Source organism: Pleurodeles waltl, chromosome 11 (assembly GCF_031143425.1).
Source record: "Pleurodeles waltl isolate 20211129_DDA chromosome 11, aPleWal1.hap1.20221129, whole genome shotgun sequence".
Lineage (NCBI taxonomy): Eukaryota > Metazoa > Chordata > Amphibia > Caudata > Salamandridae > Pleurodeles > Pleurodeles waltl.
Window position 1 is genome coordinate 364,452,209 of NC_090450.1, and position 17,064 is coordinate 364,469,272.

Below are 17,064 nucleotides of genomic sequence, written 5' to 3' on the forward strand. Positions count from 1 at the left end.
TGGATTTTCTGTTTGTGAAAGGGCAGATTCCAGTCACTTAGTAAATGGTTGAAGGGGGCTTACCAATTGCTCAATGCTGTATGCTGAGGTGGAAGGAATTAAAATGTGAATGACACAAAAAACAGACCAATGAATGAAGGGGATTGGCTAAAAGCCCCTATCAGTAAGTATATAATACACACAATTTTAGTAAAATTAAAAGATATTCCCTTCATGCAAGGCCTAAATATTTACACAGAAATCTTAGTATATCAGATTAATCTAGTAATTACTAAGTGGGTCACTACTTGGCAATACAGCTTTAACCAGGTAGGCACATACCAACTTAGCTGCATATTAATTGACTGGGCAGAATCCACATTTCTTATGACTAATTGCTGCAAATGTTCAGAAAGCATTTGATCAGATAAATTTACATTTCTTTGAGGGATGAGTCATCGTTTTGGTTTTCCTGAAGTAGCAATGAAATTGATATAGAGTATCGATCAAAATGTTTTGGAAATGGTAACCATTAACAGTGTCACTTACAATACTTTCCCAGTTACAGGAGGTGCTATATAGCAATACCCGCTGTTGCCGAGTTTATATTCATTTTGTAAGGAACAATTCTTGAAAAAATTTATCGAACATCATGATATCTGATAGAGACATCTAGATGTAGATTTCTTACCTTAGAATTTCCTCCAGGCATCAGTCTGGATCCGGAGATTTTTCTCGAGCAGCACCCCTGCGTGCCATTAGATGGCGTTGATTGGCTCTGCATCCGTCGTCAGCTTCATACTGTACACGCTAGATATGAAATCCGTGGTCCCATATAGGCACCACCCCAGCGTGCTGACATCAGTTCTTTTCTTACTGCGCAGCCTGGCACTGATCCGAAGAAGAGCTACCCCTCAGTGATTTTTTTACTAGTCTTTTTTTACTTTTTGTCTAATATTTTTGAGTGTCTACACTCATGGTGCGTTGCGGATGTCTTATCGTAAGACCTGGTTCAAGCCTTGCGGATCCTGTCAATGGGCGATGTCCGTAATGGATCTGCACCTTGTGTGCTCATGGGGGCATATTTATACTCCGTTTGCGCCGGAATTGCGTTGTTTTTTTTTACGCAATTTCGACGCAAAACTAACTCCATATTTATACTTTGGCGTTAGACGTGTCTAGCGCCAAAGTCCATGGAGTTTGCGTCATTTTTTAGCGTGGACACCTACTTTGCGTTAATGAGATGCAAGGTAGGCGTTCACGTCTAAAAAATCGACTCCGAGGCATGTGCGTCGGATTTATACTCCCGGGCAAAATTCACACCCGGGAGTGGGCGGGTCAAAAAAAATGACGTACGGCCGCTTTTGCGCCGTTTTTTAGCGCCTGCAAAAGGCAGGCGTTAAGGGACCTGTGGGCTCTGAAGGAGCCCAGAGGTGCCCTCCCATGCCCCCAGGGACACCCCCTGTCACCCTTGCCCACCCCAGGAGGACACCCAAGGCTGGAGGGACCCATCCCAGGGACATTAAGGTAAGTTCAGGTAAGTGTTTTTTTTGTTTTTTTTTTGTGGCATAGGGGGGCCTGATTTGTGCCCCCCTACATGCCACTATGCCCAATGACCATGCCCAGGGGCCAGAAGTCCCCTGGGCATGGCCATTGGGTAAGGGGGCATGACTCCTGTCTTTGCTAAGACAGGAGTCATTTCTATGGGGGTTGGGAGTGAAAAAAAATGGCGCAAATCGGGTTGAGGCGAAAAAATTGCCTCAACCTGATTTGCCCCATTTCTTGACGCCCAAGCCCCATATCCCCCTACGCCGGCGCTGCCTGGTGTACGTCGTTTTTTTCCACGCACACCAGGCAGCGCCGGTGGCTAACGCCGGATAACGTCATTGATTAAATACGGCGCCCGCATGGCGCTTCAGAATGGCGTTAGCCGGCGCAAATTTTTTTGACGCAAAACTGCATTAGCGCAGTTTTGCGTCAAAAAGTATAAATATGGCCCATGGTGTCTGGAGTGCGACCACGACCTGGAGTCGTGGTCGAGTGTCGGTCCAGGATTCCGAAAGCTTTGAGGGAGCGGTGCCTAAAGTTTCTTGCGACCTGGTACTTGGCTCCGTCTAGGTCTAGATCTCAGTCGAGGGGAAGGTCCTGGGATCAATTGCGAAGCCCCCCTTCTTCATCGTCCCACTCCAAGTCCTTGGGATGCTCAGGTAAGTCGAGGCCCAAGAAGAAGTCAAAGAAGAGCAAACGTTCTTCTACTTCACCCTGTCCTTCGACCAACAAGGCGAGGGAAAAGGATTGTCATTGTTTCAGGCCTCTGTTCTTGGAACCTGCATCTGGGTTGGCTCCACACCTCCCCGAGCCGAAGTGACCGCTATCCAACAAAGAGTTTTCGAGGCCATGCGCTTCATCTTTGGGCAGTCTGACCCTGCCGGAGCGCCCTCAGGCCCGCAGTGTAGAAAGGGGCCTCTTGGTTTCCACACTCGTGTTTCTGGATCTGAACCAGCTTCAGTCATACCACCTTGACCTTCCCCTGCGGCACGTGCCCCCAGGTGGTGTTGACTCCATCCTCATTGCCGACTCTGACACGGAGCCGGACCAACATCCTGTGATGCAGATTCTGACTTCGACAGGGGCCTTGCCCACTATTTCGAATCCTGATCTTTATTCTTATGGGTTGGTATATGGTGAGGAATGGGAGGGGTCGCTGGACCCTCTGGATTACCAGCTACAGGACCCTATGGACTGGTGTATATAAATGGATGGAGCCAGTGGTTTGAATACTTCCCTGACACTGGCATGCTTTCTCCCCCCACTGTGGCTATGGAGGAAGGAGACTGCTATTCCATGGTGGTGCGAAGAGTGGCCAAGGTCCTGGGCCTCGAGCTGCCTTCAGTGGCAGTCAGGAGTAACCTCCTGACAGAGGTGATTAAGCCTGGAGCTTCATCCTCTGAATCCCTTTTGCCCTTTAATGAAGCTCTTACTGATGTCCTGCTGGGTACCTGGTTCAAACCCAGCACAGAGGCTACTATGAGATGGACTATTTCCCGCTGCAATCTACCTGCTCCAAATGAGCCAGTGTTCCTGATGCAACACCTCACCCCTGAGAGCTTGGTTATCCAAGCCTCTACATCCCAGGGCACGTTCCCTTCCACACTACCAGATAGGGAATTCAAGAGGCTGGGCTAAATTGGGAAGATGATGTTTTCTTCCTCCAGCCTGGCATTGCAATCCGTGAACATCGCATGCCTTTTGGGCTTTTACTCCCCACATGCTGTGGGATACAGTTGCACTAGTACTGCCACAGATTCAGGAAGAGGCCCGGGTTGTACGCTCTCAAGCTGTTGCCGATGGGATTGATGCAGCAAAGTTCACGATCTGATGTAGAATGGACACCGCTGACTTACTGGACAAAGCAGTTGCATCGCCAGTGGCCCTTTGGCACTACGTCTGGTTAAGGATATCTCGTTTTTCGGGGGATGTCCAAGCTAAACTTCTGGACATGCCCTTTGATGCCACCTGTCTCTTCGGAGAAAAAGCAGACTCAGCACTTGAAGGATTCTCATGATATGGCCACTTCCTTGGGCTTTGCGGCAGTTCCTCACCCACCTCAGTCTGCTTTTTGCCCCTTTTGTGGCTACAGAAGGGGCGCCCAGCCACATCTGTTTCCCTGCAGCCACTGTGATGCGCATGCTGCCTAGCCTCTGCGTGGCCGGGTACGTGGAATCCACTGTCCTGGTGGACCAAGGAGCCAACATTCTGGCTAGTCCACCGTTCTTGCCCCTGCAGCTGCCTCCAAACCTTCCTAGTCTGACACTTCCTCACCAGGGTCTAGTTGGAGGTAGGATTCACCTTTACCTGCTCTGCTGGCAGTTCATCACATCAGACAGGTGGGTTTTGCAGATAGTCCGAAGGGGCTACTCCCCCGAAATTCAAGACTACCCTCCACCCATGCCACCATCCCTAGATCGAACGTTGGAGTATTACTTTGCACTTCTCTGCAAGGAAGGTATGGCTCTCTTGGCCAAGAGAGCCATAAAGCATCCCTGTTCGAGAAGTAGGTCGTGGTTGCTATTCCCGCTACTTTCTGGTGCTCAAAAAGGAAAAGGGACGTTGCCCTATCCCAGACATTTGGTCCCTCAATCTCTTTCTCAAGAAGGACCAATTCAAAATGCTCACTCTGGCTCAGACCCAAGAGACTGGATGGTAACTTTGGACTTGCAGGACACTTATTTTCACATTCCCATCCTGCTGGCCCACAGTTTTTACTTGCGGTCCATGGTAGGCGACAAGCACTTTCAGTTCACCATGCTCCCCTTTGGCCTTACCAGCGCCACTCGAGTGTTCACCAAGGTCATCTATGCAGATCAGGGATTTCAATCTTCCCCATCTGGATGACTGGCTGTTAAAGGCGGGCTCGATCCACGCTGTTGTCTCCCACCTCCAGACTACTGCGAACCTCCTGCATACACTGCAGTTCACTATAAATGTGCCTAAGTCACACCTGACTGCCTCCCAGATGCTTCCTTTCATTGGAGCTGTTCTGGACACAGTGCATTTTTTGGCTTATTCTCCCAAGCGGTGAGTCCTTCGTTTTCAGGGTATGATACTGATTTTTCGGTCTCTATCCTTGATTTTGGTGAGAATGACTCTGAGGCTGCTGGGCCTCATTGCGTCCTGCATCCTGCTGGTGACACATGCCAGATGGCACATGCGGACTATGCAGTGGGACCTGAAGTTCCAATGGGTGCAGCATCAGGAGAATCTCTCCACCATGGTCCTGATTTCAGAGGGAACTGCACGAGATGTGCAGTGGTGGCTAACAAACTGCGACTGGGCTGGAGCCAGTTTACTCTCCCTTCCCCAACCAGATCTGACTGTAGTGACAGATGCATCACTCCTGGAATGCGATGGCCACCCGGGAGTGGCAGAGATGAGAGGCATCTGGTCTCCGGTGAAGTCCGGACTCCACATCAACCTGCTGGAGCTCCAGGAGATAGGCTAGCATTTAAAGCATGTCTTTCCTCTCTCAAAGGGAAGGTAGTGCAGGTGTTCACTGATAACACCATTGCCATGTGGAACTGCAACACGCAGGGCAGGGTGGGGTCGTGGACCCATTGTCAGATGGCCCTGTGCGCCTGGACGTGTCTGGAACAACAGGGCATTTCCCCATGGTGGTTCAACATCTGGCGGGCTCTCTGAACGTCAAAGTGGACAAACTCAGCTGACAATCTTTAGTTGATCACAAATGGCATCCCCATCTGGAGGTGGCACAAGGTCTCTTTCAGCAGTGGGGAGAGCCTTGGTTAGATCTGTTTGTGTCCACAGAGAATATGCAATGTCAGCAGTATTATGTGTTTGAGTTTTCAAGGCGGCAATCGCTCAGCAACGCTTTTCATCTTGAGTGGAATTCAGGCCACTTGTAAGCCTTTCTGCCCATACCATTTCTGCCCAGAGTTCTCTAGAAGATCAAGAACAACCGGGCCCAAGTAATCCTTGTGGCTCCAGACTGGGGATGAAGAGCCTTATATCCCGAGCTATTGATCATGGCCATGGATTCTTCCAGACAGACTGCCCCTTCAGGAGGATCTTCTTTCGCAGCAGCACGGGAGGTTCCCCACCGAACATGTCCAGTCTCTGCCTTCTTGCGTGGAGAATGAGCAGTGACAGCTTTTGACCTTCCGCTCGAAGTCTGTAATGTAATCTTGGCAGCCAGGCATCGCTCTACCAAAATGGTATTCGCCTGTTGTTGAGAAAAACTTTGTGGCATGGTGCACAAACAAGTCAGTTGACCCTCTTTCTGCTCCTCTATCTGAGGTCCCATTGTTTATACTTTCATTGGCCCAGCTGGGATCTGCACTGGTGTAGTAAAGCACCCTTTTTGGCATGGTTAGCCCTCATTTTGTGCCTGGTATCTGATGTGATTTTGACTAAAAGTGTGCTGGGTTCCTGGTAACCAGGTTCCCAGTGCCAGATCTCTTTGCCAAAATTGTACAGTTGTTTTCTCCAATTGGCAACACCTTTAGCACCCTCTGTAAGTCCCTAGTAAATGGTATCCCTAATGCCTGGGGTACTAAAGAACATCCCTCAGGGCTGCAGCATGAATTGTGTCACCCTCAGGGACCCCTCACCAAATGCATACAGTCTGCCATCGCAGGCCGCATGTCTTTGTGCAGCCAAAAGTGAAAATGCAACCTGTCACACCTCCTCATGTGCCAGGTCCCCTATCATTGCCTATGATACTTGTAAGTCACCCCTACAGAATGCTTAACATCACCAACCCAGGGTGCATTATATCACATGTGAGGGCATATCTGCATGAGCGGTATGCCCCTTCTATGTCTTTGTCGATTCATAGACATAGTTATTGAACAGGGAAGCCATTTTAGATCGATGTGCTTGACACTGGTCAATACAAGTTACCTAGCTACATGATGGCTTCACTGGCAATAGGGATTGGTATCAAACATCTTGTATTAATAAACCCTCACTGATTCCAGTGATGTATTTATTGATACATGCACACAGAGGCACCCGTGGGTCAAAATACAATTTCTACATAGGCTATTTTCTGATGCAAACTTTTCTGCAGATTACGGAGGAGTTTTATATTCCTCAGAAAGAGTTATATAGATATTTGCAGCTGCAAGTGTATTTGAATGAAATTAGTAAAGAAATGATACCTAATCACCTACCAAAATGTCTGCAAGTCTGCTAGCGAATGACCCCCAAAGGATTTTGGGGTACTACCTCATTTTTTGAAGGTGGATCAGATATGCTTATGGGCACAAAAGCGGTTGTATTGTTTGTGTTAGAAATGGGATCTCTAGTTGGCAGAGGGATACACCCTTCTGCAAATAGGGACCACAATCCTAGTCAGGGTAAGTCACATCACAATCCAAATTATCCTGTGCCCACCCTCTGGTAGCTTGGCACTGAGCAGTCAGGCTTAACGTAGATGGAAATTAATAAACCACACTGGTTTAGAAAAATAGATAATATTTATCTGAATAAAATAATATCAAAACAACTAAGATCTAATAAGCACAAGTTGAAAATTCACCTTTAAAAGCTTAAAAAGCATCTCAATCCTTAGAAATCAACAGTTGTTTCTTTGTTACACACAGTACCTGGGATGCATAAAAAATAATGACGCACAGAGACTGCAGACGAGGAGATGTGTGGAAAAATAAGGTGTTGCATCGGATTTTCTGGCGCAGCACAGATGATGCATTGTTTCCATGCTACAAGGGGTTCCGTAATTTTTCAGGCACACGGTGTTGGTTCCTCACTGCGAAGTGGGGATACGTTGATGCCCAGGGAAGATGTGTTGAAAATCCTTGACGCACTGGTAGAAGGAGCAGGCGCTGCGTTGATCCGGTAGGCGGTGCGTCGAATTTTCTATCGCAAGACAGGTGCTTCGTCTAATTCTCCGTTGGGAAGTCGGTGCTGCGTCGTTTCAGTCAGCCGTGCGGCAATTTCCCATCCACGATGCAGGCTTTGCATCGATTTCTGCAGGCATTGCATCGATTTTTGATGCACAAGGAGTTTCTTTGAAGATGTGAACTCTTTGTTGGCCCTGAAACTTCAGAAACAGGAAGCAAGTTCAATCCAAGCCCTTGGAGAGCACTTCAGGAGGAAGGCAAAGTCCTTCCAGCAGAGTCACTATGGCAACAAGGCAACAAGGAGGGCAGCAGTCCTTCTCAGCAAAGCAGTCCATATGAGTCCTTTATGCAGCCAAGCCGTTCCTCTGGCAGAGTGCAGGTGTAGGTCTAGAAGTGTCTGTTTTGGGGGGCTGTGAGAGACCAAGTTTATATATCCAAAAAATGCCTTTGAAGTGGGGAAAACTTCAAAGAGTGGTTTTGAAATGCACAAGTTCCCCTGTAAGCCCAGTCCTGTCTGCCAGGATCCCTGTGGGGGGTTATCAATCCTATGTGTGAGGGCAGGCCAGGAAGACCCATTCAGTATGCAGATGAATGCAGATGTGACTGAGTGTCCTGTGTTTATGGTTGTCTGGGTGGAATGCATAAGGGGAGCTGTCAACCAGCACAGACCAGACGTGGATTGGAGACAGGGTGTAAGGCACAAATAGCAGTAAATGCAGAGAAATGCCCACTTTCTAAAAGTGACATTTCCAAAATAGTAATATTAAATCCAACTTCACAAGTAAGCAGGATTTTCTATTACCGTTCTGGCAATACCAAACAAGACAACGCTACTCCTTCCAGATCAGAATGTGCCACTTAAGAGTATATGAGGGCTAGTCTATGAGAAGAGCAGTCCTCACAGTAGTGAAGAACATATTTATGAGTTTTTCACTAACAGGACATGTAAAACACATAAGAACATGTCCTGCCTTTTACCTGCATAGCACCCTGCCCTATGGGTTACCTAGGGCCTACCTTAGGAGTGAAAAGGGGAGTTTAAGGCTTGGCAAGTAGTTTTAAATGCCACGTCGAAGTGACAGTGAAACTGCACACACGGGCCTTGCTATGGCAGGCCTTAGATATGATTAAAGGGATACTTATGTGGGTGGCACAAGCAGTGCTGCAGGCCCACTAGTAGCATTTTATTTACAGGCCCTGGACAAATGTAGTGCACTTTACTAGGGACTTACAGGTAAATTAAATATGCCAGTTGGGGTAGTAACCAATGTTACCATAGTTAGGGGAGAGAGCATATGCACTTTAGCAGTGGACAGCAGTGGTAAAGTGTGCAGAGTCACAAAACCAGCAAAAAACAGAGTCAGAAAAAATGGAGGGAGGCAGGCAAAAAGTTGGGGGATGACCACCCTAAGGCTGTCAGGTCTAATAGGTTGCAAGTAAAGGTTACTCACAAAATGTACCTAGAGTCAGTAGCAATAGATATTCAGTAAGCAGAAATTCCAAATGATGAATCCAGTAATACAGCAATTTATTTGATTTTTACACCACAGGAGCTAAGATACTCACATGGAATACTAATAAAATAACTTATTGTCTTACATGCAAATTGCAAGAAGCAGACCTGGTACATTCTGAATGCCTGGTAGTATGACCCCATTGAAAGGATTTTTTTGTTATAGAATTTCAGTCGAAATGTATATTTCACTGTCTATGATTCTGGACTGATTATGTTGGGTTTAAATTTGAAAATGAAAGACTATTTATTTTTTTGGCAATGCTGTCCGCACGTTATAATGAGCCTATAATGGCAGAGCACCACTGAATCAGATGTTAACTTTATGGGTATTGGACATTTATATCCTATCGAAACTAATATATCTGGATAGACCTATGAAAATATACAAGCATTTCTGGGGTCAGGTTCATGTTCTCAAGTTGATCTGAGGCTAACCGGTAAAGGTAAAATGGCAAGTCCTATCACAAGAATTATATCCAGGAATATAAGAAATTACTATCACAGTATGAATACAGTTAACATGTACTGGAATATTTCTTGGATTATAGTCTGCATAAATAAAAAAAAAGTAAATGGAATGCCATGTTCTTTCTTTGGTGGCATTCATTACCTAAACTCATCTTGCAGTTCCTGCATTTCTGTGGTGGGATACACATGTGAAATAATTATCCGCTTGGCTCAGTCCTCTTTATTTAAGTCATTCCTACCTTCAAAGAGCCCTTCCTTGGTTAGAAATGACGTTGCACATGTAGCTGTTTTTCTTCAGGTTTACTATATGATGGTTTTGTACAGATTCCCATGTAAACACACCAACCTTTCCTTCCATTCTTACATTTCAATCAATATGAATTATCATATACATTTCATATAACCATCACCATATAAATATATTTAACCTGCATTCCTGCTCTGCCATGAGTACAAATGACTACATACATAGAGTTTGCAATTTTACTAAATATTTCCACTGTTTTTAAATATTTTTGCTACAGTCCGATTGTATCCAAGAAGGGGAACCTGCACTTCCTGGAGCCACATACAAATGGGTGGGTGAAGCGCTATGTGGTCGTGAGACGTCCGTATGTCTATATCTACAACAGCGATAAAGACATGATGGAGAGGGCTATTTTGAACCTGTCCACAGCCCAAGTGGAGTATAGTGAAGATCAACAGGCCATGCTAAAGGTAAGATTGGGGTTATACTAAGGTAATGCATAAGGAACACCTAAGGATTATTCCAGTATCGTAAAAAAGTGGAGAAAAATGAAACCTCAGCCACTACAGTGGACAGTTGGGTCAGGTGACTATGCTCAAGATACGGCAAAGAGACTGTCACAGAGGAAGATGGTAAAGGGGAAATGTCAGGGTTGCATAGGAGAGCAGTAGAAACTTACATATTGGTTTGTACTCAAGGTCAGCAGCCTGTACTCAAGAAGAGAAGGAGGTTGTCATGAAGGTATTGTGGAAGCCGAAATAAGGGATATTTCAGTGCCATTAAGAAAACATAGAGGAGAATACACCCTCTTCCTATCCTTAGCCCACATAAAGAATGACAGATAGAATAGACTGCGCTCAAAGTAAGACTAGAGAACTATCACTAAGCGGAGCACTTTATTTTACTTTGATTCTAGGCAGTGAGTACTTATTAGTCTCTTGTTGTTATATTTATTTCCCTATTAAAGCGACATCACTGAAAAGTATTGTAAAATGCTCAGAATAACTAAAATAAATATAACACCAACCGCTTATGAAACAAGTATCGATACAACCAATAGATGTGGTCTTATATGTGCTAACACATGCAAACGCAGACATGCACAGATTCGCACTGACCATTCGTATTGCCTCTGTGCAAACCGCCTCTTTCTGTGCCTCCTGCAGCTGTTCTTTAACCTGACCTGATGGCTTTGTCAGTGCCTATTGACAGTGTGTTGGTGGTCTCTAGATTTTCCTGCTGTGGTTTAGCAAGGAAATTGCACTTTAATACCATGATTTTGAAAGGAAGAAAGAAGTGGTCTGACCAATCCAGTATCAAAATCAGGTCCCGGCTGAGTCCCTTTTTCTTGGGTAGGGGAGGTTCATTGTTATAGTAGGGGCTTGTTCAGTAGGAAGGACTGGAGGAGGGATGTGCAGGTGTCTTCATTATGTGTTCAGTGAAGATTAAATTCTCCCATGAAAATCTGATCATATGAGAAGGTGAGATGATTAGCACTATAATCAAGTAAACACTCAAAAGATCTATTCTTGGTGCCAAGGTAGCAGTAAAAGATGTTCAGCTCCAGTGATGTAGGTGCTGTGTTTGTAATCTCCACAATGATGCACTTGAACAAAGAGTCTGTTGACTCAATAAGTTGATATTAAGGGAATTCTTGTGGCTAAAGGGACACCCACCAGTGTTAAGGTTCTTCAGCATTTCATCTTTCATAGATACACATTCTTGAATATTCCTCATTGTCAAGATTGGAGTCCTCTTAGATACTGTTATGTAGCAGTGCATAATAAAGCATTCAATAACATTAAAACAGCCAAAGACTACATACGGTTATCCACCTCCTTTTATGACCTGAAATCTTACCAATCAGGTTGATAGGCTGTGAGCTTCACTCCTCTCCCAGATGCTCCAACTGACAGATTTTTTACTACGTGCTAACATGAAGAACTCCTTAAGCGTGCTAATCCAACTATATGATTGAAAAAGTCATATAAACATTATTCGGAAATTTCATATATCCATAAAAGTAATACTTATGTATGTTTTGTGTCTTGTATACTTATGTATGTTTTGTGTCTTGTATACTTATATGGATATATGAAATTTCCAAATAAAGTTTAAATGATGATGATGAGAAAAATAGTCTTTGGCTCTAGAGTTTGTGATTGAGGACTATCTAGAGAAAGGTGATCATTGTCTTTTGTTTTGTGTTATGCTAAAGGATACAAAAAAGTGATGAATGGAATGTTTGTATTAATCTCACCCATTGGTAATTACTTGGGCCACATCCCGTTCCATTTTTATCTTGCATACCATGCCACTGCAGCCAAATCAGTCTTGACCCTGCTTCTAAAGTAACAGTCCAGCCTGATCTGCCAACACAAACAATCTAGGACCGGTTTCGCTCTTATTAGGGCTCATCAGCCAGTTATCGCTAGGTTCCAGTGACACCATGTGCATGGGACAAATGCCTGCGCATACCCGTCCCACTTAGTGTGACGCACTAAAGTATAAAAAAAAAGAGGTGGATAGAGTGCATGAAATAATCTCAGCTACTGGTAATTACTCATGCCGCATCCCCGTCTATTATGTTGAACACCATGCTCTTCACTTTGGACCCAGCTACATGCAAATCAGTTTTCATCCTTCTCCATTTCAGTGTCTATGTAGGTTACACTGAGGAAACATACTTTTAAAACCAACACAAGCATAAATCCCCCTCATCCAAGGAAAAGTCCTGTTAGAAAACCATGGCATTTCTGTCACTTCAGCTTCAGCGACAATGGGATTCTCCTTCTAAGTGGTCTTACCTCCGGCTGTATCTTCACTGTCAGCTCCACCAAAATCAGGTCAGTCTCTTTTGCATACAAAACTGGCAAATTCTGCTGCTGTTATGACTTGGGATCTTCCTTAACTGGTTGCAGTAAAATAAAATAAGCCATTGGCTTCCATATTTCCACAGTCGTTGATGAAGCCTTTGTCAATGACACTATTAGCAGCAGTACCTTTGATTGCTGTAGTGTTGATTTACAGTTCATTCTCTTCATCACGGTCAGTTGTGATACAGGATTTTTATTTTTTATTTATGTCATTTATAAAGTGCACTCCCACCAAACTGGTATCCTGGCTCTCCACCAATACCGGAAGATTAGCTGCTGCAGCTATAAGTGCTAAAATAGAGACAGGGCTTCTTTAGGAAAGAGCCAGGCTTTTAAGGCCTTTTCTAAAATGCAGCAGCTCAGCTAAGGATCTAAGGGAGGCAGGTAGATGGTTCCAGATTTGCCCTGATTATAAATGCTCACCTGCATTGTCTTATGTTTCTTAATTTAGCAACATGGACAAAATTTGCTGTTGAGTAGCAAAGACTCCTACCTGGGGAGTATCGTTTTATCCTATTTTGCAAGGAGATTGGGCTGTAACCCTAGAGTGTTTTTTATGATGTAGAGAAATTTAACAACAGTTCTCTGTCTCATTGGCAACCAATGAATGTCCTTCAGTACCTCACAAGCTGAAGCTCTCCAATGTCTATTCAGTGCTAACTTAGCAGCCGAGACTTGAGCTTTATGTAGTCTATCTAACAAACATTCTGGTGCTCCTAGAAGGAGGGGGTTGCAATAGTCCAGCCTTCTTAGAATGACACTCTGTACAACCAGCATTTTGGTGGCAGGGGGAACCAACTGAAGAATCTTCATGAGAGCCCTGAGTAGCGAATAACAGATGCCAGCGACTTTGTTCACATGACAAGTTAGTTTGTTGTCAAATGCAACGCATAGTTAATTAGACTAACATTATGAGATTTAATAAGTGTGTTAAGAGGCCTCATATAGATGTTAAAAAGAATTGGGCTAAGTGCCAAGCTCTGTGGGACGCCATGTTTGATGGTCATAAAGTTAGAGTGGAAAGGAGGAAGGGCAACTGCCTGACAACGGTCAGGCAGTTAGGATCGCATCCAGTCTAATACTGTGCCACATACTTCGATCGAAGCAAATTGAGTCAGGAGCATGTTGTGGCTGACTAATGAATGAGGCTGATAGATTTAACAGAATCAGAACCACTGACTGCTATCAAGCCGCATTCTAAGTTTGTCCATGGCCGTGATTAAGGCTGATTCAGCCCTGTGTCCTAGGCAGAAGCCTGGAAAAGAGTGTTAATGGCAAAACGCTTCAGTATTTTGACTGGATAGGGCAAGAGAGATATTGGCCTATAGTTACTGAGGACCGCTGGATTCAGAAACTATTTTTTTAGGATCAGGTTAACTATGGCCTTGTTCCAGGCCAAGGGTACACTGTCAGTTTCTAGCTATTGGCAACATATTTGCCATAATGATGGAAATACGTTGCCTGCAAGGATTTTACAGATTCTGTTAGGCAGGGAATCCAGTGGCGAGCCAGAAGAGGTGGCCACAGGAATCTCTCCGAAGCAATTCTTCATTAAGGGTTCAACGTATTCCAATTTATTCCCATGATTGTCAGATGAAGTTAAAGCCAAATTATTCTCATTAGAGAAAGATACCTTTATACATGCACTGTCTTGCTGGCCATTGGCGACTAAACTGCGATAAGAGTCACTAATATCATCCAGAATCTTACTAATCTTTTCCTTGAAAAACTCTGCGAGGTTATCACAGAGAGCCTGCAATGGCATATCTTGATTCAGGCACTCCAGATTTGACACTTCTTGATGATGTCAAATAAGTTTTTGCCGTTATTAGGCATGGCCAGAATGGCGTTAGCATAGTAATCTGCCTTAGTCCTGGCAATTTCCTTTCTTTTGTTTGTAAAGGGAGCCCTTCATGACCTTTTTTTCCTCCTCCTTGTAGGCAATTTGCCATCTTCTGTCAGTTTTTCTGCAACTTTTAACATTTCCACTGTGGCACTATATCAGGGTGCTATGGGAGATTTTCAGTTTCTTGGGGGGATAACTGAACCCAAAGTTTCTAGTTTTCTTCCAATGTGCTGTCAGGGTTTACTAAAGTAGGCAGATTGAATAATAATTTGCCTTGAATTTGCTTATTCAGTTTGTACCAAGCCCTGCCAAGTTGCTATCTGGCTGAAGCAATCTCAGGGGTACAGATGTCTCTTCCTTGAAGCTGAAAAGTTGCTAGAGCATGGCTGGTCCAGCACAGGGGTTGAATATCTCCCATAGTAACTAGTCCCTTTGGAGCAATAATAAGATCTATAGCATGGCCACCCTGATGGGTGGGACCCTGAACTAGTTGTTTCATGCCTAGAAAACCACAGCATCCTGGTAATTCCTTAAGCGGAGGTGATGGGTCCCTCTCAGTCCACAAATTAAAATTGTCTAGGATTATAAAATTGGAGTGGACGAGGGCCATATTAGTAAAGATTTCAATAAGAGGCTGTAGATAGGAACTTGAAGGGCCTGGAGGGCAATAGCATATAATACCAGAAAGAAGGCAGCCTTTGCCATCTTTCAAGGTACAGCCCAGCAATTCAGGACCAATCAATTCATCAAGGCTTAAGGGTACAAAATTCGAGCTTTCCTTTAAAATTATGCCCACTCCCTTCCCCTTCCTGTTAATGTGTGACGTATGAAAGATCTTAAAACCTGGTGGGCAGGCCAGCCCTAAATTACAGGCTGATTCTGGGGTGGTCCAAGTTTCAGTTAAGAACAATACATCCCAGTTATCAGTTTGTAGCATCAGATACATTTCAGGGGAATGCTTCAGTAAGGACCTTGCATTAAGTAGGCTGTCTTAGTGACCTTTCTATCACAAGGGGGACTTAGTTGAGATCCAACATACATAAGTATAGGGACTCGGATAGAGATATCAATCTGCTTACCAATTCAAGTAGCTGATCCCTGATGTACACACAGGAGAGCTCGTGCAGTTTGCTGTAGCAACCGGCAACATGGATGGCACTGTGCGCAGACAGGCTTGTCTTTGGCATGGCCACTACGCGCGCCTGCTGCACGGTCATACCAGCATCCGTATTAAGAAGTCTCCTCCTTCTGAGGATGAGTAAACGCCACCCAAAACGGCAGTTTAGAAGTATCTTGCGCTAACAGGTGATTGGAGTGGCCCCAAAACACTTCAGTAGTAATGATTTTCTCAATTATAATTGCCCCTAAGTAAAATCAGGTTCCCAAACAAGTTTTAAAAAAATCTGTGCAAATCAACACTCTAAAAACCTGTGCAAATCGGCAAAATAGCAGCGTTTTAGCAGCAGAGGACTCGGTAATGGATGTGCAGTTGCGCCAGCATCCGAATTAAGTAGTCTTCTCCTTCTGAGGATAACTAGACCGTCACCCAAAATGGCAGCAAAGAAGTATTTCACTCTAACAGGCCATTCGAAATGGACCCGAAACACTTGTAGTAGAAATTATTTTCTAGTTATAATTGCATGAACAATTATAATTGCATGTACAACATTGTCAATTACAATAATTTCTCAGCAACTACTGTTGATGGATGTTCAGTCAGTTGCTGCTCAGCCAGTTGCATTTTCATAGTTGTACGATACTACTTTGACCTCAGCAACTATGTCTCCATTGCATTCAATACTGCAAATCCAAATCTAACCGCTGGTGATATATCAGCTGACTATAGCTTCTGATGTACACTTCTTACTGTAGAATATCCCCAGATGACAGACTAGATCTGTACTCATTTCCAAACTTTTCTGCTTTTGTGGGGGGAGGAGCTAGTGCTGACTCCACCTCAGCAGCAGAAGAGGTGTCAGAGTGACGTCACTGTAGCTATATAGGGCCCACACAGGTGTCAGTTACCTTTTTTCTGTACCCTTTGAGGCAGATCTGGAGCTGATCTATGTGATTTTCATCAATTTTAAGCAGTGTCTCAACAATGTAGCCAATGACACTTGTAGGGAGGTCACCTCCAAATAAATCAGGTTTTATATCCCTTTGTCATCTGTAACGGACAAATTTGTCCATTTCAGACAAGGTCTCTTTATGGTGTGTAGAATTGAGGCACAGTTCAAGGTTATGTGACAAGTGCAGCCTCAAGTACTCTACGGCCATAAAAAAGATCACAAAACAAAACTTTTTGTGGCACACGACAAGTGTAGAGCTCGATTCTGTTTGCGCTTTATAATCAGATCTCTATTCAAGTTAAACTTCTCTCCTTCATCAAAGTCTGTGACAAAGTAAACATAAAAAAGGAAGAAGAAGGACATTGACAACCCACCTCAACACTGTTCAAAGTTGAAAGGTAAATCTTCTCCATGCACCCCACTTCTGACAGATTCTTCCTTGGAGCAGAAGTTTGTTGGTCTCAGTGCTGCCCACTTCCTTATGCAGCACCGACTCCAGTTCACCCAGATGTTTCCTAGTGCTGGGGACAGATCTGGCTGCCTTCTTCCACGCAATGATGGGGATATTCCAGTATGTTGGGATTCACATATGACATGCCCCATGAGACCATTCTAGGCTCTGTTTGGTTACTCCCTGGCTCCTTTTGACACTGCTGGTCCTCACGGAACCCCTTGGGCACT

At 44.5% G+C, this 17,064-nt stretch overlaps 1 protein-coding gene across 3 annotated transcripts in view; it reads left to right on the plus strand.

Moving 5' to 3' along the window:
• Positions 1-17,064, plus strand: part of KIF1A (kinesin family member 1A) — a 3,950,406-nt gene that overhangs the window by 3,599,077 nt on the left and 334,265 nt on the right. For 2 of the 3 annotated variants that reach the window (XM_069213666.1, XM_069213667.1), the window contains one exon: positions 9,870-10,062. In XM_069213666.1, coding sequence (XP_069069767.1) covers positions 9,870-10,062 — 193 coding nt within the window. Of the gene's footprint in view, positions 1-9,869; positions 10,125-17,064 lie in introns of those variants that run through there. The other variant, XM_069213668.1, reaches the window with a different exon arrangement.